Genomic DNA, 23,323 nt, shown 5'->3' on the forward strand with positions numbered 1-23,323 from the left:
AGGTTAAGAGGTGACTTAATTGAGGCATACAAGATGATCAGAGGATTGGATAGGGTGGACAGTGAGAGCCTTTTTCCTCAAATGGTGATGTCTAGCACGAGGGGACATGGCTTTAAATTGAGGGGAGATAGATATAAGACAGATGTCAGAGGTAGGTTCTTTACTCAGAGAGTAGTAAGGGCGTGGAATGCCCTGCCTGCAACAGTAGTGGACTCGCCAACACTAAGGGCATTCAAATGGTCATTGGATAGACATATAGACGATAAGGGAATAGTGTAGATGGGCTTTAGAGTGGTTTCACAGGTCGACGCAACATCGCGGGCCAAAGGCCTGTACTGCGCTGTAATATTCTGTGTTCTATGTTCTATGGTATTGGGGAATGAGCCCGGCCAGGTGGTAGAAGTTTCAGTAGGGGAGCATTTCGGGAAAAGTGCTGGTGGACAAGGATAAGAGTGGTTCTAGGGTGAATGTGCTAATTATAAAAATATTAGGCGGGAACTGGAAAACCTAGATTGGGGGAGGATGTTTGAGGGTAAATCAACATCTGACATGTGGGAGGCTTTCAAATGTCAGTTGAAAGGAATTCAGGACCGGCATGTTCCTGTGCGGAAGAAGGATAAATATGGCAAATTTCGGGAACCTTGGACATCGAGAGATACTGTAGGCCTCGTCAAAAAGAAAAAGGAGGCATTTGTCAGAGCTAGATGGCTGGGAACAGACAAAGCCTGTGTGGAATATAAGGAAAGTAGGAAGGAACTTAAGCAAGGTGTCAGGAGGGCTAGAAGAGGTCACGAAAAGTCATTGGCAAATAGGGTTAAGGAAAATCCCAAGGCTTTTTACACATACATATAGAGCAAGAAGGTAGCCAGGGAAAGGGTTGGCCCACTGAAGGATAGGCAAGGGAATCTATGTGTGGAGCCAGAGGAAATGGGCGAGGTACTAAATGAATACTTTGCATCCGTATTCACCAAAGAGAAGGAATTGGTGGATGTTGAGTCTGGAGAAGGGTGTGTAGATAGCCTGGGTCACATTAAGATCCAAAAAGACGAGGTGTTGGGCGTCTTCAAAAATATTAAGGTAGATACGTCCCCAGGGCCTGATGGGATCTACCCCAGAATACTGAAGGAGGCTAGAGAGGAAATTGCTGAGGCCTTGACAGAAATCTTTGGATCCTCACTGTCATCAGGTGATGTCACGGAGGACTGGAGAATAGCCAATGTTGTTCCTTTGTTTAAGAAGGCTAGCTAGGATAATCCAGGGTACTACAGGCCGGTGAGCCTTACGTCAATGGTAGGGAAATTACTGGAGAGAATCCTTCGAGACAGGATCTACTCCCATTTGGAAGCAAGTGACGTATTAACGAGAGGCAGCACGGTTTTGTGAAGGGGAGGTTGTGTCTCACTAATTTGATAGAGTTTTTCGAGGAGGTCACAAATTGATGCAGGTAGGGCAGTGGATGTTGTCTATATGGACTTCAGCAAGGCCTTTGACAAGGTCCCTCATGGCAGACTGGTACAAAAGGTGAAGTCACACGGGATAGGAGGTGAGCTGGCAAGGTGGATACAGAACTGGCTAGGTAATAGAAGGCAGAGAGTAGCAATGGAAGGTGCTTTTCTAATTGGAGGGCTGTGACTAGTGGTGTTCCGCAGGGATCAGTGCTGGGACCTTTGCTGTTCGTAGTATAGAAAATGATTTGGAGGAAAATGTAACTGGTCTGATTAGTAAGTTTGCGGATGACACAAAGGCTGGTGGAATTGCGGATAGCGATGAGGACTGTCAGAGGATACAGCAGGACTTGGGTCGTTTGGAGACTTGGGCGGAGAGATGGCAGATGGAGTTTAATCCGGACAAATGTGAGGTCATGCATTTTGGAAGATCTAATACAGGTAGGGAATATACAGTGAATGGTAGAACCCTCAAGAGTATTGACAGTCAGAGAGATCTTGGTGTTCAGGTCCACAGGTCACTGAAAGGGGCAACACAGGTGGAGAAGGTAGTCAAGAAGGCATACGGCATGCTTGCCTTCATTGGCTGGGGCATTGAGTATAGAAATTGGCAAGTCATGTTGCAGCTGTATAGAACCTTAGTTAGGCCACACTTGGAGTATAGTGTTCAATTCTGGTTGCCACACTACCAGAAGAATGTGGAGGGTTTAGAGAGGGTGCAGAAGAGATTTACCAGGATGTTGCCTGGTATGGAGGGCATTAGCTCTGAGGAGAGGTTGAATAAACTTGTTTTTTTCTCACTGGAATGATGGAGGTTGAGGGGCATAGACAGGGTGGATAGTCAGAGACTTTTCCCCAGGGTAGAAGGGTCAGTTACAAGGGGGCATAGGTTTAAGGTGCGAGGGGCAAGGTTTGGAGGAGATGTATGAGGCAAGTTTTTTACACAGGGTAGTGTTTGCCTGGAACTAGCTGCTGGAGGAGGTGGTGGCAGCAGGGACAACAGTGATGTTTAAGGGGCATCTTGACAAATACATGAATAGGATGGGAATAGAGGGATACGGACTCCGGAAGTGTAGAAGATTTTAGTTTAGACGGGCAGCATGGTCGGCGCGGGCTTGGAGGGCCGAAGGGCCTGTTCCTGTGCTGTACTTTTCTTTGTTCTTTGTTGTCTGTGAAAAATATTGTATGTAGTTAACAATGTGACCACCAACCAGCTGGTGGCGTCAGACCTTGGTCACGTGATATGGCAGACTCACCAGTTGGTAGTAAGGCGTACATTGGGTCGTTCCAGAGCAACCTACTCTGTGTAGTATTCTGTATGTTATTCTTCCACGTGTTTATCAATGAAGCATCATTCTCGTTAAGACATCAGCATTTCATCCTCAACTACAGCCTATGGTGACTCAACACAATAAACTACGGTGAAGTTCGAGATGGAAGGTTTAAAGGTACCCCACCAGCTTCAAGTGTCGGGTAAGAGAGATGAAAACTGGCGCGTTTCCAACAGCAATTTAAGCTCTATGTTTCAGCCCTTGGCCTGCGGGCACAGCCTGACGAGAGGTGCATTGCTTTGCTGCTCATGAAGGCAGGTCTACAAGCAATCGAAATCTAGAATATTTCCACTTTTGATAGTGAAGAGGAAAGCAAGAGATATAATCAAGTGATCGACTACTTTGATCCGCATTGCTCTCCAAACAAGAATGAGACATTTGAAAGATATATTTTTCGTACACGTACTCAGAAGCCAGGTGAATCTTTTCACAGTTTTGTCACTGACTTGAGGCTGAAGGCCCAATCCTGCAATTTCAGTAATCTTCGATAATCTGTGACCACATCGTATTTGGCATATCAAATGACAAGCTCCGTGAGAGATTGCTGCGTGAAGAAAATCTGATATTGGAAAACGCAATTAAGATTTGCCATGCGAGTGAGTGGCTGCAGAGCAAATCAGTACACTCAGCTCAAAACATTTTGGTGCCAATGTGGAAGAAGACGGCAGCGCCATCAGTTCTGTGACGCAGTTCAATAGGAAACATGATCTCAGTGCAGGCAGCCATTTTAAGTGGCTGACCAGGTCTGTCATTTTATGCCAGAAATCTGGCAACTGACATGGCCCACGGCAATGTCCAGCATATGGAAAGGTATGCTCCAGGTGCGGCCGAACGAATCACTTTGCGAAACAATGTTTTTCCCATCCTTCAATGGACCAAAGCAGAGCAATTAACGCAGTGGAAAAGATGCCCCTAGAAGAGCACTTCTTCATTGATCTCATTTCAGACAAGGACCAGAGCAGTCCGACCGAAACCAGCGAAGAAATCCTTTTGAATAGTCATGAGCAGCTGAAAGGTCCAGATTGTTACTGCAACTCTCAATAAGTTATGCTGGTGCACCCACTCGATGAGAAGCAAGTGAAAGTCCAGGCGTAAGATGCCAAATCCGACGAGGCGCTGGAAGACCCAAAGGGAATTCCATACTTCTGGTTAACAGTCTTCAAGAAAGAGCAGCACGGTGGCGCAGTGGTTAGCATTGCTGCCTCACGGCGCCGAGGTTCCAGGTTCGATCCTGGCTCTGGATCACTGTCCATGTGGAGTTTGCACATTCTCCCCGTGTTTGCGTGCGTTTCACCCCCACAACCCAAAGATGTGCAGGGTAGGTGGGTTGGCCACACTAAATTGCCCCTTAATTGGAAAAAATGAATTGGGTACTCTAAATTTATAAAAAAAGAAGAAAACAGTCTTCAAAAAGGTGTATGGACTCAGTGGTATGATACAGGAGCATGGTCAGCCCATATTAAAGCATCTACAAGATGTGAACGTTAAATGTTCCACGCATACAGTCGATGAGCTTCACACTTGAGTTTACGTTTGAGCCACATGAGTATTTTACAAATGAGGTAATTACAAAAGCATACCAGCTGGAATCTGACGAGCATGAATTCTCATTCTATGATGAACCAGAAATCACGGGATGCACAGGGTGCCAGATCGACTGGAAGAAAGGAAAAAGTGTCACATTGAAGACCATTAAAATGAAGTCGTAATAGTCGGAGCACTTGCAAAACGGTTCCGAAAACTGTACCAAATGACTCTTTCTTCAATTTCTTCAGTCTTCCAAAAGCTCCACAGCATGGAATGTTAAATAAAAGTTCTGCAGCAAGACTCGCTGCTGTCTTGGAAATTGGTCGACTCATGTATGAACACATAATTCCCAGTGCAATGTTGTACTTTCCAGGAGAAGTCTTTGCTGATGATACTGACTCTGAGGATGAGTACCTTGATGACATTTATGAAGACCACGAAGATGATGAAGTAAGCAAAGGTTTGGAAGATGAGTTGGACAAATATGAAACGTGAGTAAAGCTGTTTCGCGGGAGAAATGGCAAACTCAGTGAGTGGTTTGGCGGGAATAACGAGATGATCAAAAGGGACACCCAGCCTGCGCCAGACACCGAGAAGTGTGAATGCTTTGAGATGGCGCACGTAGAAATGGACAATAAGATTGCAATAGCAGATACCTCCGAGGAAGGCGATACAACTCCAAATGAAGTAAAAACAGAAGACATAGTACCCATTCTGGAGAAACTAGCTCCAGAAGCATACAGGGAACCATCGCACTCCTATGAAGAAGTTCTGGTGTGGTCTTCCCGAGGCCACTCTACCGAAGGAGGAGTTAGAGGAGCAACGGATGATACGTACATAATAGTACATGACAAGGGTGAGCCATGGTCTGTAACTGTATGCAGCGCCACATCGACAGTTGCTACTGAGTCAGCATTGGATGACACATATATACTATCACAAGATGAGGATTAGTCACTACCTGGTCTCTGGAAAAGATGATTGGTGCATATTAATCTTGAGTGACGAGGAACCATCACTTGGGGCTCAAGCACAAGATTTAGGGACTGCGTCCAACTCTGGGAATGCTAGTCCAGCCCGGACACCAGAGTGCGATCCAACCCAGACACCAGAATGTGAGGCTCTGCAGCTGGTCATTGAAGGTGCTGACTTAACCACCACTGCACAGCCAGCATGGAAGCATGCCAACATGAGGCGTCTCTGCAGGCAACCCACAAACCACTGATTCCTTCGTGCATACCAGCGGCAAGATGGGTGCTACCAGAGCCAAACGAAAGAAGAGAAGTAGTCACAAAGTCGCTCTCAGAAAGGGCAAGATGAGCGGTCACAAGATGGCACTAAAAACAAAAAAGAGGAAGAGAAGGAGAGCGGGGGATACTATGAGTCCCACCGAGGACACCAAGCAAGAAGCCGTCGACATTGTGGCCGACAGGCCGGAGACCGCACAACAAAGCAGCAGCAAAGAGCATCGCAAAAGCGCACAACAATGCAGCAGCAAAAAGTATAGAGTAAAGAAACGGAAGAAGCTGAAGACACATGGATGGCCAACAAGACTACCTGGCTTCAAGGCTCATCGCCTAAAAAGGCTAAGGCACAAAAGACCGGCACGCAATCCAGTTTTCCAGAAAGCTGACAAGACCTCAGACGATCGGCAGGTTGATCCTGTCAGCGGTGAACAATGAGTTGTGCACAAAGGACATGTATCAGGCATATCATGTAAATTAAAGCACAGTTAAATCAACATATCATGTAAATTAACACTCGGTTAAATCTGTACATGCTCATGCCACATGTGTTAAACGATAATGCAAATAATGTGTGTATACGGCAAAGGATGTTTCTGTATATAAATGTTAACATCTCCAAAGGAAGGGGGATGTGGTGATATGCCTGTGAATAATATTGTATGCAGTTGGCAATGCAACCTCCAGCCAGCTGGTGGGTCAGACGCTGGCCACGTGATGTAGCAGACTCATCAGTTGGTAGTAAGGCGTACACAAGGACAGTCGCACATCGGGTAGTTCCAGAACAACCTAGTCTGTATAGTATTCTGTATGTTATCCTTCCACGTATTCATCAATAAATCATCATTCTAGATAAGTTATCAGCAGTTCTGTGAGCATTATTGCAACAGCAAGACAACAGAGCACAACATATATGATCATAAGAAATAGGAGCAGGAGTAAGCCATTTGGTCAGCTCCTTAGACCTGCTCCATTATTCAATCATGGCTTACTGGCCAATCGGAGTCTGGAAGCTGTGCATTGCTCAGCAACGCCACCAGCAAAGCGGTTACAGCTGCTGGCATTTCACCCACCCAAAGTCCAGGCCGCATATGAGTGATGGCTGAATGGGGGAGGAGGGTCAGTGACCCTCCCCCCAGCAATTGCCTTCCCGATCCCAGGTGCCTTTGAATAATACGAGCCCCACCACAATTCCAACAGGGTTTACTTTTTGGGCTTCCTGTTCGGTGAGTACCCCACCAGCTGCTGAGTCAATATTACCGGCACCAGCATGACGCCTTTAAGTGGACTATAATTACACACTCAGAACGTCAATTGTTGGGAGGGTCACCCAAGAGTCTTCCGACGCCATACTTAATCGTGACAAAGGTGGGAAGGTGGTGGCAACCTCACCCACAACCCTCTAGTCCCGTTAAATGTCCCCCCGCCACCAAACTTGCCTCGGGAGAGGATATTAAATTCCACCTTTGTGCTTTGTGGCCCTGCATTTTAACTAGCCTCTCATACTTCCTCAACAGAAAGCTATTTTGTACTCTTAGCTATGTTGGTAGCCACATGGATGCGAACAACTGCAGCTGTCAGTGATCTGGGGCTAGCCATCCGGAATTGAAGGAGAACTTTTGTTATTCCTGAAAATGCATAATGGACAAACCATATTGGGGAGCTTTCATCTAGTTTAATATGTGAGATAAATGCAGCATTTTGTCTGCTTCAGCTTGAAAACTTGCATCATGAGCTCAGAAGTAGGGATTCAGAAGTGTTCAGTTTCATTTGTAACACCTCGGATACAGGTATTTTGTTTTGTAATGCTCCTGTGAGGTGCCTTTATTATGTTAACTGCTATATATTTATAAGTTGTTTCTTGAAGCAGTCTATGCCCAAGTGTTCCTAGAGCTGGCTCACATTCAGGATTGGGCTGAAAAGTCACACATAGAATTTGTGCCACACAAGAGCCAAGTAAGGATCATTTCCAATAGAAAAAAATCTGTCCACTTCCCCTTGAAATTCCAATGAACCATTGCTACTATCAATATCCTCAGGTGCTACCATTGAGGTTATTCATGCAGGCTTGCCTTCTCAACCTGTGGTGATCCTCCGGTTAACTCACCAGCAGTCAGCTCTCCCCCTCAAAGGGGAAAGCAGCCTACGGTCATCTGGAACGATGGGGACTTTACTTTTACCATTGGCCAGAGAAGAACTGAACCAGCCACATAAATTACCGTGGCTACAGGTGCAGACCCGAGGCCGAGTATTCTGCAGTGAGTAACTCACTTCATCAAAGCCATTTCACCATCTACAAGGCACAAGTCAGGAGTAATTGATACTCTCCACTTGCCTGGATGAGTGCAGCTCACGCAAAACTCAAAAAATCTCAACATCATCCAACAAAAGGCTGCCGGTTTAAATGTTACCCCATCCAGCAGTTGCAACGTTTACCTAATCCACTACTTGATGCCCAGTGGTGTACCATCGACAAGAGGCATTGCAGCAACTTGCCAAAGCTTTTTTAAAAAAATGTTTTTATTCAAACATTTTCAATATTTTTTACAAACCACTTCAAAAGAAAATTTAATGCAAAGAGAACAAAACAATATGCCAACAAAAACAACTTAACCCACTAATAAATTACCAATTTAACAAACAAAACCAAACAAGGTGGGGCATTTGCCCCTTACAAATAAAATGAAATCAACCTTCACCTCCCTGGATTGCTGCTGCTGCTGACCTCCATCTAACGTTCCGCGAGAAAGTCAAGGAACGGTTGCCACCGCCTGGAAATCCCCTGCAAGGACCCTCGCAAACTTCATCTTCTCCAACCTGAGAAACCCGACCATGTCACTGACCCAAGCCTCTACGCTTGGGGGCTTCGCGTCCCTCCACATTAACAAGAGCCTTCTCCGGGCTACCAAGGAGGCAAAGGCTAGAACCTCGGCCTCTTTTGACTCCTGCACTCCCAGATCATCCAATACCCCAAATATCACTATCCCCCAGCTCGGTTTTACCCGAGTGTCCAAGACCTTGGACATAGCCTTTGCAAAGCCTTTCCAAAACTCTGTAAGTGCCGGGCATGTCCAAAACATATGGGCATGGTTCCCTGAACATCTCACACACCTGTCCTCTACCCCAAAGAACTTACTCATTCTCGCCCCTGTCATATGCACCCAGTGCACCACTTTAAACTGAATCAGGCTCAGCCTGGCGCAAGATGAGGAGGAATTGACCCTGCCCAGGGCGTCAGCCCACAGGCCCTCATCCAGCTCCTCACCCAGCTCCTCCTCCCCCTCTTGCCCTTCAGCTCTTCCACCGAGGCCTCCTCCGCCTCCTGCAGCTCCTGGTATATGTCCGATACTTTGCCATCCCCCACCCACACGCCCGAGACCACCCTGTCCTGTATCCTCCGGGCAGGTAGCAGCGGGAATTCCCCCACCTGCTTTTTCACAAACGCCTGAACCTGCATGTACCTAAAAGTGTTCCCCGGGGACAACCCAAATTTCTCCTCTAGCGCCCTCAAACTGGCAAAAGTCCCATCAATAAACAAGTCCCCATCCTTTTGATTCTCACCCTGTGCCAGCTTCGGAACCCGCCGTCTATCCTACCTGGAACAAACCTGTGGTTGTTCCGTATCGGGGTCCAGACTTAGTACCCCCCCACCCCCATGCCGTCTCCACTGCCCCCAAATCCTCAGTGTTGCCGCCACCACCGGGCTCGTGGTATACTGTTTCGGCAGAAGCGGCAATGCTGCCGTCATCAATGCTAGTATCTGTACAGGACACCGCTTCCAACCATTTCCACGCTGCCCCCTCTCCCTTCATTACCCATTTCCGAATCATAGACACATTCGCTGCCCAGTAATAGCTGCATAGGTTCGGCAGCGCCAACCCCTCCCTGCGCTGTGCTCCAAAAACAGTCTCTTAACCCGTGGGGTCTTATTTGTATGGGCGTTGGCCTCTCTCCTCCCCCCATCTCCAGCTCCACCCAGTGCTTGGCATGGTCCGAGATCGCAATGGGCGAGTACTCCGCCCCCTCCACTCTCGGAATTAGCGCCCTCCTTACCATGAAAAAATCTATCCACGAGTAAGCCTTGTGTACATGGGAGAAGAAGCAAAACTCCTTCGCCCTTGGCCTGGCAAATCTCCACGGATCCACACCCCCCATCTGGTCCATGAACCCCCTCAGGACATTGGCCCACCCCACCCAAACACCGCCCCATCCTCCTCACCAACAACCCTCATAACATACTGAAATCTATTAACTCGAGTCCAACTTCTCACTCTTGATGAAAGTCCATGCCTCATCCGGCGTATCAAAATAATGGTGTCAGTCCTGGTATGTGACCCACAGCCTCGCCGGCTGTAGCAGCCCGAACTTCACCCCCTTCCCATGGAGGACCGCCTTGGCCCGATTGAATCCTGCACGATTCTTGGCCAGCTCTGCACTCCAGTCCTGATAAATCCGGATCTCGGTGTTCTCCCACCTGCTGCTCCGCTCCTTCTTCGCCCATCGCAGGACACACTCCCTGTCGGTGAAGCGGTGGAACCTTACCACCATAGCCCTCGGCGGCTCGTTCGCCCTCTGCCTCCTTGCCAGGACTCTGTGCGCCCCATCCAGCTCCAGGGGCCTCGGGAAGGCCCCGGCCCCCATCAGCGTACTCCGCATCGTGCTCACAACCGACCCCTCCGCGCCTTCAGGGAGACCCAGAATCCGCAGGTTCTGCCTCCTCGACCTATTCTCCAGATCCTCCAGCTTCTCCTGCCATTTTTTGTGCAGCGCCTCGTGCGGTTCCACTCTGACCGCCAGGCCCATAATCTCGTCCTCATTATCAGAGGCCTTCTGCTGCACCTCCTTGATCGCCGTCCCCTGCATCTTCTGGGTCTCCACCAGCCTTTCAATCGAAGCCTTCATAGGGGCCAACATCTCTGCCTTCAAGTCAGCAAAGCAGCTTCTTAAAAACTCCTGCTGCTCCCGTGACCACTGGGCCCACGCTGCCTGACCCCCGCCCGCCACCATCTTGTTTTTTCGCGCCCATTCTCCTCTCTTTAAAGCCACACCTGATCCACTCCATACAGTGCTGGGGGACTGTTTCCTTCCCACATCGGGAATCGTCGTCCAAATGCCGCTGGAGCTCCTTAAAAGGGCCCAAAAGTCTGTTATCGGTGGGAGCTGCCAACTGTGCGACCTACCTAGGCATAGCCGCAACCGGAAGCTCTGCCAAAGCTTCTTTGACAACATTTTCCGAATCCACAACTCCCAGCATATAGAAGATCAAGGGCTACAGTGCCTGGGGCACCAGCACCTGCAGGCTCCCCTTCGAAGTCACACCAACGTTGGAAATATATCGTGGCACAGTGGCAGCACTGTTGCCTCACAGCGCCAGGGACCCGGGTTCGAGTCTGACCTTTAGTGACAGTCTGTGTGGAGTTTGCATGTTCTCCCTGTGTCTGTGTTGCTTTCGTCCGGGTGCCTCGGTTTCCTCCCACAGTACAAAGATGTGCAGGCTAGGTGGATTGGCCATGCTAAATTGTCCCTTAATGTCCTCTGGTTAGGTGGGGTTACGGGGATTGGGCGGGAGTGTGGGTCCAGGTAGGGTGCTCTTTCAGAGGGCCGGTGCAGACATGATGGGCCGAATGGCTTCCTGCACTGTAGGGATTCTATGATTCATTGTCACATGAGTCCTACAGAAGCCAGAGTACCTAGAGTCAGATGGACAGAAAAGACGAGATCTTTCCTATAAATAGCCTGGGAATACTCAATGGGGCAATGTGGTCTAACCTTTAATTTAACCTGAGTACAAGGTGTTATATTTTTTAACATTGCCATGAGTTTCAAATTAAGTGTTTCTTACTTTCAACAAGTAGCTTTGAACATATTTAACTTGAAAATGATCAATCTGTTTGTTTTTCAGGGATCAAAACAAAAGAAAGGTTTTCGAAGTGAGTAACTTGTACACCTCCTTGTTTAATTGCATTGTTTATAGCAACTTAAAGAAAAAGAAATGTCTTCCAAAGGGAGGCCATTTAATTTTTGTACAAAATGTGTAACAATACCTGTGAAGTTTTTGAAGAAAGTGAAGCACTGCCATGTTGGATCCCTTTGCTTCCTGATCATTCTGGTCATATCACAATGTGAATTAGAACTTTTACAACATTGATTTCCATCCACCGTGGAAGTGAATCTAGAACCTACCTTGGAAGGTGAGCTATTGCATATATTGCATTAAATAAAAGAGAAAATGAGCACATTGTCTCTTCCATCGCTGAAAATATTCCACAGTGATCCAAGGGCAATCTCATTTCATCATCTGCAACACAGTAAAAATGCAACTATTCCAAATATTTAGCAGTTGAGTTGTGAGAGCTGTTCTGCTTTCCACCATGCTCACTCCTCACATTGCTGATTTTAATGGAAATGTTAGACAGTCTCGGTTGCAGATATTGCATGGGTCCTCGTTGGGTCGAGGAACTGACGTGAGGAGTAGATGTGTGATGTTCCATGTTTGCATACAGCCTTCCTTATACAGTAGGTGGACTCATTTTGTGACCTTACCATTGCACTGTGCAGGAATCAATTTTGAGAACTGGTGCAACTCATGTTAACTCTGCAACAACTTCTGACCCACGTGCTGTGTTTCCAGAGCTCTAATGTTATAGCTACTGAGCTGAAACACTGCAAATGCTGCTTCCTGTTATTCTCTGAAGAGCCTACAACAGCCAAAAACCCATCCAATGGGCCTGTATCCCTTTCAGAGATAATTCAGGCCCCATTTAGTACCTGTCCCATTATGAATCTACCGGATGTCCCAATGTAATTGGATATGTACTTGAAAAATTAACTTTGCATGGCTATGTAGAAAGAGCAGATGAGTGGCAGTAATTAGACAGCTCTTTGGTAGGAAGAATAAAGGAGTTTAATATTATTTAAGTGGAGAAATATTGCAGAAAACTGCAGCACACATAGATTTGGTCGTCCTCATGTGTAAATCACAACAAGCTAGGATGCAATTTCATAGAACATAGAACATACAGCTCAGAAGGAGGCCATTTGGCCCATCGAGTCTGCATTGACCCACTTAAGCTCTCACTTCCACCCTATCCCCGTAACCCAATAACCCCTCCTAACCTTTTTGGTCACTAAGGGCAATTTATCATGGCCAATCCACCTAACCTGCACGTCTTTAGACTGTGGGAGGAAACCGTGCAGACTCCGCACAAACAGTGACCCAGTGGGGAATCGAACCTGGGACACTGGCGCTGTGAAGCCACAGTGCTATCCACTTGTGCTACCGTACTGCCCCAAAGCACGCTAGCACAATTTCAGCTGGTACTGGGGAAAGCAAATGGAATGTTGGCTTTTATTTAAATGGGAACGGAGTATAGAAATAGGGGAAACTTGCTAAAACTATTCAAGGCACGAGTTAGACCACACCTGGAATTTTGTGAATGGTGTTGGTCCCCTTAGCTAAGGAAAGATATACTGGCATTGGAGACAGTCCAGAGAAGGTTCACTAGGTTGTTCCCAGATATGGAAAGATTCTCTTATGAGGAGAGTTGGTCCTATGCTCATTGGAGTTTAGAAGAATGAGAGGTGATCTTATTGAGACATACAGGGTTCTCACGGTAGATGCAGAGAGGTTGTTTCCCCTTGTGGGAGAGTCTAGGACCAGAGGGCACAATCTCAGAGTAAGGGATCGGCCATTTAAGACAGAAATCAGAAGGGATTCCTTCTCTCAGAGGATAGTTAATTGGTGGCATTCTTTATGGCAGAGAGCTGGAGGGTAGGTTGTTAATAATTTCAAAGACGAGAAAGAAATTTTTAATCAGCAAGGGAATCAAGGGTTATGGAGATAAGGCGGGAAAATGCAGTTGAGTATTACCATATCAATTCTGTCATGATCTCGTTGAGCGGTGGAGCAAACTTGATGGACCGAATGGCCTACTCCTGCTCCTATGTCGTATGGTCTTTCACTGAATTGACAAAGTCATGACAGGTCAAGTAGCCTCTTTACATGCTGCATCATTCCATACCTTATTTGCTGGGAGTGAAAGTGCAACATTATCTGATTTTTCTTTTTTAGAAAATATTTCATTGAAGCATTTGTAATTTTCACAGTTTAACACATTATTTCTTAAACAACCGCGTGGGCCGACATCCGCAAAAACCCCAAAAAAACAAAGTCCCCTACTACCCCCGCCCTATTCCCTAATTACCCGTATACTGAGTTCCCTGTCCTTCTCTAACACTGCCATGCCTCCTGTTTTCATCTTCCCCGTTTTCCGCCCCCCGTTACTGCTGACGTTCAATTTTCTTTGAAGAAGTCGATGAACGGTTGCCATCTCTGGGCGAACCCCTGAATTATCCTCTCAAGGTGAACTTGATTTTTTCCAGGATGAGAAACCCTGCCATAACGCTGACCCACACACCTGACTTTGGGGGCTCCGAGTCCCTCCATCCCAGCAACATCCGTCTCTGAGCCACCAGGGAGGAGAAGGCACCCATCCTGGCTTCCGGATCATCCAATACCCCAAATATTGCCAGTCCTGGACTCTTGAGTTACCCTCCCTTCCAGGACTTCTGACATAACTGTTGAACAGGCAGAAATAGTATGCAGCAAATCTGTGAGGAAGGATTGACAGTTGATAGGGCAAAGTTGCACTCAGTGGAATGGGTTAAAGTGTGTCTGGTTTAATGCAAGGTGTGTCAGGAATGAGGGAGATGAACTTAGAGCATGGATCTACGATGTTGTGGCCATTACGGGGACATGGATTTCATAGGGGCAGGAATGGTTGTTAGATGTTCCGGGGTTTAGATGTTTTCAGAAGAATAGGGAGGGAGGTAAAAGAGGAGGGGGAGTGGCACTGTTAATTAGGGAGTGCACCACAGCTGCAGAAAAGGAGGTAGTTGAGGGGGGTTTGTCTACTGAGTCGGTATGGGTGGAAGTCAGGAACAAGAAAGGAGCATTCACTTTACTGGGAGTTTTCTATAGACCCCCCAATAGCAGCAGAGAGATAGAGGAACAGATTAAACAGCAGATCTTGGAAAAGTGCAGAAGTAACAGAGTTATTGTCATGGGTGACTTGAACTTCCCTAATATTGACTGGAACCTCCTTTGTGCAAATGGTTTGGATGGAGCAGATTTTGTCAGGTGTGTACAGGAAAGATTCCTGACTCAATATGAAGATAGGTCGACTAGGGGGAGGCCATATTGGACTTGGTGTTTGGCAACAAACCAGGCCAGGTGTCAGATGTCTCGGTGGGAGAGCATTTCGGTGACGGTGACCACAACTCCTTGACCTTTACCATAGTCATGGAGAGGGATAGGAACACACAGCAAGGGAAGGTATTTAATTGGGGGAGGGGAAATTATACTGCTATTAGGCAGGAGCTGAGGAGCATAAAGTGGGAACAATTGTTCCTTGGGAAATGTACAACAGTAATGTGGGGTTGTTTAAGGAGCACTTGCTGCGAGTGCTGGATAGTTTTGTCCCGCTGAAACGAGGAAGGAATGGTAAGGTGAAGGAGCCTTGGATGACAAGCGAAGTGGAGCTTCTAGTCAAGAGGAAGAAATAAGCTTACGTAAGGTTGAGGAAACAAGGATCTGACTCGACTCTAGAGGGTTACAAGGTAGCCAGGAAGGAACTCAAAACTGGACTGAGGAGAGCTAAAAGGGGGCATGAAAAAGCCCTGGCGGGAAGGATTAGGGAAAACCCCAAGGCGTCCTACACTTATGTGAGAAATAAGAGGATGATCAGAGTGAGAGTAGGGCCGATCAGGGATAGTGGAGGGAACTTGTGCCTAGAGTCTGAAGAGATGGGGGAGGCCCTAAATGAATATTTTGCTTCAGTATTCACGAGAGAGAGGGACCTTGTTGCTCATGAGAACAGTGTGAACCAGGTTAATAGACTCGAACAGGTTGATATTAAGAAGGAGGATGTGCTGGAAATTCTGAAAAGCATCAGGATAGATAAGTCCCCTGGGCCTGACGGGAGATACCCAAGGTTACTACGGGAAACGAGGGAGGAGATTGCTGCGCCGTTGGCGATGATTGTGTCCTCATTCTCCACTGGAGTAGTACCGGATGATTGGAGGGAGGCGAATGTTGTTCCCCTGTTCAAGAAAGGGAATAGGGAAATCCTGGGAATTACAGACCCATCAGTCTTACGTCTGTGGTGAGCAAAATATTGGAAAGGATTCTGAGAGATAGGATTTATGATTATTTAGAAAAACATAGTTTGATTAAAGATAGTCAGCATGGTTTTGTGAGGGGCAGGTCATGCCTCACATGCCTCATTGAATTCTTTGAGGATATGAGAAGACACATTGATGAAGGTCGGGCAGTGGATGTGGTGTATATGGATTTCAGTAAAGCATTTGATAAGGTTCCCCATGGTAGGCTCATTCAGAAAGTTAGGGGGTATGGGATACAGGGAAATTTGGCTGTCTGGATACAGAATTGGCTGGCCGAAAGAAGACAGCGAGTGGTAGTGGATGGAAAGTATTCCGCCTGGAGGTCGGTGACCAGTAATGTCCCGCAAGGATATGTTCTGGAACTTCTGCTCTTTGTGGTTTTTGTAAATGACTTGGATGAGGAAATGGAAGGGTGGGTTAGTAAGTTTGCCGATGACATGAAGGTTGGGGGGGAGTTGTAGATAGTGTTGACGGTTGTTGCAGGTTACAACAGGACATTGGCAGGATGCAGAGCTGGGCTGAGAAGTGGCAGATGGAGTTCAACCTTGATAAATGTGAAGTGATTCATTTTGAAAAGTCGAATTTGAATGCTGAATGCAGGGTTAAAGGCTGGATTCTTGGAAGTGTGGAGGAATAGAGTGATCTTGGGGTCCACGTACATAGATCCCTCAAAGTTTCCACACAGGTTGATAGGGTAGTTAAGAAGGTGTATGGTGTGTTGGCTTTCGTTAACAGGGGGATTGAGTTTAAGAGCCGCGAGGTTTTGCTGCAGCTTTATAAAACCCTAGTTAGACCATACTTGGAATATTGTGTCCAGTTATGGTCGCCTCATTATAAAAAGGATGTGGATCCTTTGGACAGGGTACAGAGGAGATTTACCAGGATGCTGCCTGGACTGGACGGCATGTCTTATGAAGAAAGGTTGAGGGAGCTAGGGCTTTTCTCAATGGAGCGAAGAAGGCAGAAAGGTTACTTGATAGAGGTGTACAAGGTGATGAGAGGCATGGATAGAGTGGATAGCCAGAGACTTTTCCCCAGGGTGGAAATGGCTGTCACAAGGGGACATAATTTTAAGGTGATTGGAGGAAGGTGCAGTGGAGATGTCAGAGGTAGGTTCTTTACACAGAAAGTGGTGGGTGTGTGGAATGCATTGCCAGCAGAGGTGGTGGAGTCAGAGTCATTCGGGACATTTAAGCGATTCTTGGACAGGCACATGGACAGTGGTAAATTGAAGGGGTATAGGTTATGTTGATCTTAGATCAGGATAAATGGCCGGCACAGCATCGTGGGCTGAAGGGCCTGTACTGTGCTGTACTGTTCTATGTTTTATCACGTCCGCAAATCCCTGCCAGAATCCCCTCAACTTCGGACATGCCTAGAACATATGTACATAGTTAGCCGGGCTACCCCCACACCGCCCACATTTGTCCTCCACCTCGTCAAAGAACCCGCTCATACGGGCTACCGTCATGTGGGCCCTGTGGACCACTTTGAACTGGATCATGCTAAGTCTGGCACAGGACGAGGATAAATTGACTCTTTTCAGGGCTTTTTCCCACTTTCCATTCCAGCTCTCTTCCCAGCTCCTCTTTCCACTTCCGCTTCACCTCCCTGATCAGGGTCCCATCCCACTCCATCAACTCCTTGTGTATCTCCGAAACCCTCTCCACTCCAACCCCAGTTTCTGACATCACCTTATCCTGTAGTCCCCTGCGGGGGAGGCGAGGAAAGCTTGGAACCTGCCTTCGTACAAAGTCCTGAAGTTATCGAAACCCATTCCCGCCCGGTAGCTCAAACTCCTCCTCTAGTGCCTTCAAGGTGGGAAAGCCCTCTTGAATAAATGAATCCCCAAATCTCTCTATCCCTGCCTGATGCCACCTCCTGAAGCCCCCATCCAGCCTCCCCGGGACAAACCGGTGATTGTTACAAATCAGAGACCACACTGACGCCCTCTCCAATCCCATGTGCTGCCTCCATTGCCTCCACACCCTTAAGGCTGCCACCACCCACAGGGCTTGTAGAGTACTGAGCCGACGAGAATGGCAGGGGCGCCGTTAGTAAAGCTTCCAAACTCGTACCCTTGCAGGATGCCGCTTCCACTCGCTCCCAGGCCGACCCCTTCCCCACTACCCACTTCCTGACCATCGATATGTTGGCCGCCCAGTAATAATTAATAAAGCTCGGGAGGGCCAAGCCCCCCTCCACGCGACCCCGCTCCAGGAGTGCCCTCTTTACTCTCGGGGTGTTCCCTGCCCACACAAAACCTGTAATCGCCACATTTATTTTTCGAAAAAAAGCCTTTGGGACAAAAATCAGGAGGCACTGAAAAAAGAAAAGCCGTCTTGGGAGGACTGTCATCTTCACCGTCTGGACCCTTCCCGCTAGCGTCAGCGGGATCATGTCCCATCTGTAGAAATCCCCTTTCATTTGGTCGACTGTTTTGCCCAGATTTAACTTGTGGAGCTACCCCCATTCTTTAGCCACTTGAATTCCTAAATATCTAAACCTCCATGCCACTACTTGAAAAGGTAACTCCCTCAGTCTCCTTTCCTGCCCCCGTGCCTGGATCACAAACATCTCGCTCTTTCCCATATTCAAATTGTAGCCTGAAAATCGCCCAAATTCTCCTAGTACCCCCATGATTTTGGTCATCCCTCCCACCGGGTCCCCCACTCACTATCCCACGCCACGCACTCGATGCTCTAAGTGCCATTGCTAAAGGCTCCATGGCCAGGGCAAACAGTAATGGGGAGAGCGGGCATCCCTACCTTGTCCCTCTCCCGAGATTAAAATATTCTGACCAGGTTCGGTTGGTTCTCACATTTGCCACCGGGATCTGATATAACAGCCGGACCCAGTCCACAAATCCCTGCCCGAACCCAAACCTGCCTAAAATATCCCATAAGTATGTCCACTCCATATCCCATAAGTATGTCCACTCCACCGGATTAAGAAGCCGTCTAATATTGGACGTCAAGTGCCTGCCCTTCACAAATCCCGTCTGATCCTCCCATATTACCTCCGGGACACAGTCCTCTATTCTGGTGGCCAAGATCTTTGCCAGTAATTTAGCATCTACATTTAAAAGGGAAATTGGTCTGTCCGATCCACAGCTTTCCGGGCCCTTGTCTCACTTCAGGATGAGAGATATTGATGCCTGTGATTGCGTTGGGGGAAGCACTTCCAACTCCTTGGATTAATTGAAAGCCTTAACTAACTGCAGACCCACTAGCCCCGAAAACATTTTATACAATTCCATTGGAAATCCGTCAGGCCCCTGGGCCTTACCTGATTGCACTGACCCAATCCATCTCTCACTTCACCGAGCCCAATTGGGCCTCCCAAGACTTCCACCAGCTCCTCATCTACCTAGCCTCTCCAGGAATTAGTTCATTCCCTCCTTTCCGCAGGGGGTTCCAACTCATATAAACGACTATAGAATTCACAAAACACGTCATTAACCGCCCACGGATCCTTCACTACTTTCCCCCTCATATCCTTAATTTTCCTTATTTCTCTCGCTGCCTCCTGCTTCCTCAGCTAATGTGTCAACATCCTGCTAGCTTTCTCCCCATATTCATATACTGCCCCTTTTACCCTCCTCAGCTGTCCCTCCGCCTTGCCTGTGGAAAGGATCCCAAAATCCATTTGAAGTCTCTGATGCTCCTTCAGGAGCTTCTCATTCAGAGACTCCGCATATCTCCTATCCACATGTAAGATTTCTCCTACTAGCCTGTCCAGTTCTGCCCGTTCATCCCTCTATGGGCCCGAATCGAAATATATTCCCCTCTGATGACCGCTTTCAATGCCTGCCACACCACCCCAGGCACGGTCTTTCCCGTGTCGTTGGTTTTTATATACCCCCGAATGGCCTCCCTCACTCGCTCACATACCTTGTCGTCTGCTAATAGCCCTGCATCTCGCCTCCACTGTGGGCGCTGAGAATTTCCCGTGTTCACCTGTAGGTCTAGCCAATGTGGCGCATGGTCCGATACTACAATTGCTGAATACTCTGTGTCCAGCACCCCTGCTAACAATGTTTTATCCAGTATAAGATAATCGATCCTGGAGTACGCCTTGTGCACATGAGAGTAGAATAAATATTCCTTGCTCCTTGGCCTCTCAAATCTCCACGGATCAACACCCCCCATGTGCTCCATGAACCCCCGCAGCTCTTTCGCAATTGCTGAAACTTTCCCCGACCTAGAACTCGACCGGTCCATCCTGGGATCCAAGACCGTGTTAAAATCACTCCCCATAACCGAGTCGAGGTCCTGGATTTTTCCCAGCATCTTCCTAACAAACGCGATGTCATCCCAGTTTGGGGCATATATATTTACCAACACCACTGCCATTCCCTCCAGTTTCCTGCTAACCATAATAAATCTGCCTCCCGGGTCTGTCTCTATTTTCCCCACCTCAAACGCCACCCTTTTGTTAATCAGGATGGCCACCCCCCTTGTTTGAAAGTCCAATCCTGAATGGAACCATCCAACCCATCCCTTTTTCAGTCTAAATTGATTCCCCAGCTTCAAGTGTGTCTCCTGTAACATCGCTACGTCCGCCTTTGATTGTCTCAAGTGTGCGAACACACGGTCCCTCTTGACCGGCCCATTCAGGCCACGCACATTCCACGTAACCAGTTTGGTTGGGGGGAGGGGGGGCTCTTGCCCCCCCTCCCCCCCCCTGTTGATCAGCCATGACCGTTCCTAGGCCAGCCCTTAGCCCATGACCCGCACCTCCCCAGATCCGCCCCTCGGCAGCAACCGCCATCTAGTCTGCATCTCCACCTTCCTGGAAGTCCCCTGATCATCAGCAGTTCCCACCCCCTCCCCCCTTTACCCCGTCACTTTTCAACTCACTTCGCTCCCCTGAACCAGCTAGCCTAGCAGGTCGTGCCCTTGACATCTGGGATTCTACCACCTGCTGGATCTTTACCCCCCAACTCTTAAAACATAAGTTTTCAAAACAATAGCACCAAACACAAAAAGCAAACAATCCATCCACTTAAGGTCTAGGCTCAACGCCCCACCCCTCCCCATTACAACATCTTATCAATCCCATCACCTTCAAACACAGCCCCAAACAATGGAAGTGAAAACAAACAGAATAAATGGAAAGACAGAAAAAATTATGCATGCAAAAACTCAGACAGATGTCTTTCCTTCCTAGAACATCTCAATTTGAGAACTTTTCTTTACCCCCCTCCATTTTATTCTTTTTTCTTTTTTACAAACACACTAACAAAGGAAGAAACTCTACCTTCGTACATACACTAAAAGGTCAAAGTTATATAACTCCGAGAAATCGCAACTCAAGTTACAGTGCACCACAGAACTTTTTGATTCAAATCACTACTGACCAGTTTTTTTTTTAATGTCCTTATGGGTCCCCCAGGTTATCTTTCATTAATCCCAGAGCTGAAGGGGTTGAATTACGAGGAGAGGTTGAGTAGACTGGGACTGTACTCGTTGGAATTTAGAAGGATGAGGGGGGAATCTTATAGAAACATATAAAATTATGAAAGGAATAGACAGGATAGATGCGGGCAGGTTGTTTCCACTGGCGGGTGAAAGCAGAACTAGGGGGCATAGCCTCAAAATAAGGGGAAGTAGATTTAGGACTGAGTTTAGGAGGAACTTCTTCACCCAAAGGGTTGTGAATCTATGGAATTCCTTGCCCAGTGAAGCAGTAGAGGCCCCTTCATTAAATGTTTTTAAGATAAAGATAGATAGTTTTTTGAAGAATAAAGGGATTAAGGGTTATGGTGTTTGGAGCTGAGTCCACAAAAGATCAGCCATGATCTCATTGAATGGCGGAGCAGGCTCGAGGGGCCAGATGGCCTACTCCTGCTTCTAGTTCTTATGTTCTTATAAAACCTGTCACTTCTTCCGGCGAGCCAAAATATAGTTCTCGGTCCTTGTAGGTTACCCAAAGACCGGCCGGGTAGAGCAGTCCAAATTTTATTCCTTTCGCATAACTTTATTAAAACTCGCCCTCCTCTTAGCAGGTTCTGCTCCCAAGTCATGGTAAACCCGGATCTCGGCTTCTTCCCATACAAACTGTTTCGTCTGCCTAGCCCAACTCATGATGCGTTCTTTGTCCAGGAATCGGTGTAGCCTCACCACCATCCTCCTCGGGGACTCCCGACCCTGGAGCTTGCGCATAAGTACCCTGTGAGCCCGGTCCGCCTCCAACGGCCTGTCGAACGTCTCTGCCCCCATAATTTTCTCGAACATCTTCACAACATACGCACCGGCATCCGATTCTTCCTTTCCCTCTGGCAGACCAACAATCCGAATGTTCTGCTTGCAGGAACGATTCTCCAGGTCTTCCACCTTTTCCAGCAGCTGCTTTTGCCGATCCTGTAAAATGCCAATTTGCAGTGCCATCCCAGTGGACTGCTCCTCTTGTTCCGTCCCCTTCTCCTGTAGCTTTTGGATTGACTGTCCCTGGGCCCTCACTGTCGCCTCCATCCGGTCGGCAGCCTCCTTAATCGAGGCTACCACCTTGGTCAGGTCCTCCGCACAGTCCTTACGGTGCCGGGTGAACTTCTCATCCAGGCATGTAACCAACCGGTCCATCGACCATTGAGCCGGCGGGGCCGGATCTCGCTTCTCTACCAATGCAGCCACCAAGCTCAGATCCTCACTTCCAACCAACTTTTGATTCCTCCTTTTGCGATTATTTTTTGTGCGTAATTCCATAGGATAGGGGTCGTCTTCTTCTCCTCTCACTTTTATCCACTTACGTTAGAAAAAATTTCCGCGAAAATCTAGCTTAAAAGCCGTTTAAAAAAAATACCAAGAGCGGGAGCTGCTAAATGTGTGACCGTTCACAGCGTAGTCACCACCGGAAGTCAACATTCTCTGGTAATACTGTGCCTGCATTCTGTTTCAGAATCGATTGATGACGTACTGGATGATCTCCTTGGAGAAGATGGTAGGTTGTGGTAATTTTATCCTCTTGATAAACCGGAACTGACAGATTAGTACCATTTAGCCGCAGCATATCAAGAATAATCTGTGTGTCAGAATCCTTACAGTAAGTAATTCTGTTTGTTTTAATTGGAAATCCCATGCTGAAGGACGAAAAACTCAGATTGTAGGGCAACACCAAGTTTGAAAAGAATAGCAGTGAAGACAAATTAAATCAAATATTAATGGGGAATTGATGTTAGCTTTGGTTTTTCATCCTGAAAATTTCCGTTAGGAAAGGTCTGGAAGATAGGAAGGCCCAATTTTGAGGACCTGAGATTAAAGAGCTGGAGAACTGGACCAGCCATATAGATTCTGTGGCTAAAAGAGCAGGTTAGACAAAGGCTGGGAATTCTGCAGCGAGTAACTCACCACCTGACTCCCTAAATCCTCTTCCCCAGGCACGAGTCAGGAGTGTGATGGAACACTCTCCACTTGCCTGAATAAGTGTAGCTCCAAAAACACTGAAGAAGCTCAAAACCATTCAGGACAAAGCAGTTCGCTTGATTGGCATCCCATCCGCCATCTTAATCCTTCATGCCCTTCACCACTGACACATGCAGCAGTGTGTACCATGTACAAGATGCACTGCAGCAACTCATCAAGACAACTTCGAC

At 47.6% G+C, this 23,323-nt stretch overlaps 2 protein-coding genes across 2 annotated transcripts in view; both read left to right on the forward strand.

Moving 5' to 3' along the window:
- Positions 1 to 23,323, forward strand: part of fads6 (fatty acid desaturase 6) — a 1,169,976-nt gene that overhangs the window by 657,963 nt on the left and 488,690 nt on the right. The window lies entirely within an intron of this gene.
- Positions 1 to 23,323, forward strand: part of LOC140395756 (fas-binding factor 1 homolog) — a 245,221-nt gene that overhangs the window by 26,529 nt on the left and 195,369 nt on the right. Inside the window, exons 3-4 of the mRNA XM_072483912.1 lie at positions 11,450 to 11,477; positions 22,630 to 22,671. Coding sequence (XP_072340013.1) covers positions 11,450 to 11,477; positions 22,630 to 22,671 — 70 coding nt within the window. The remainder of the gene's footprint in view (positions 1 to 11,449; positions 11,478 to 22,629; positions 22,672 to 23,323) is intronic.

Source organism: Scyliorhinus torazame, chromosome 18 (assembly GCF_047496885.1).
Source record: "Scyliorhinus torazame isolate Kashiwa2021f chromosome 18, sScyTor2.1, whole genome shotgun sequence".
Taxonomy (NCBI): domain Eukaryota; kingdom Metazoa; phylum Chordata; class Chondrichthyes; order Carcharhiniformes; family Scyliorhinidae; genus Scyliorhinus; species Scyliorhinus torazame.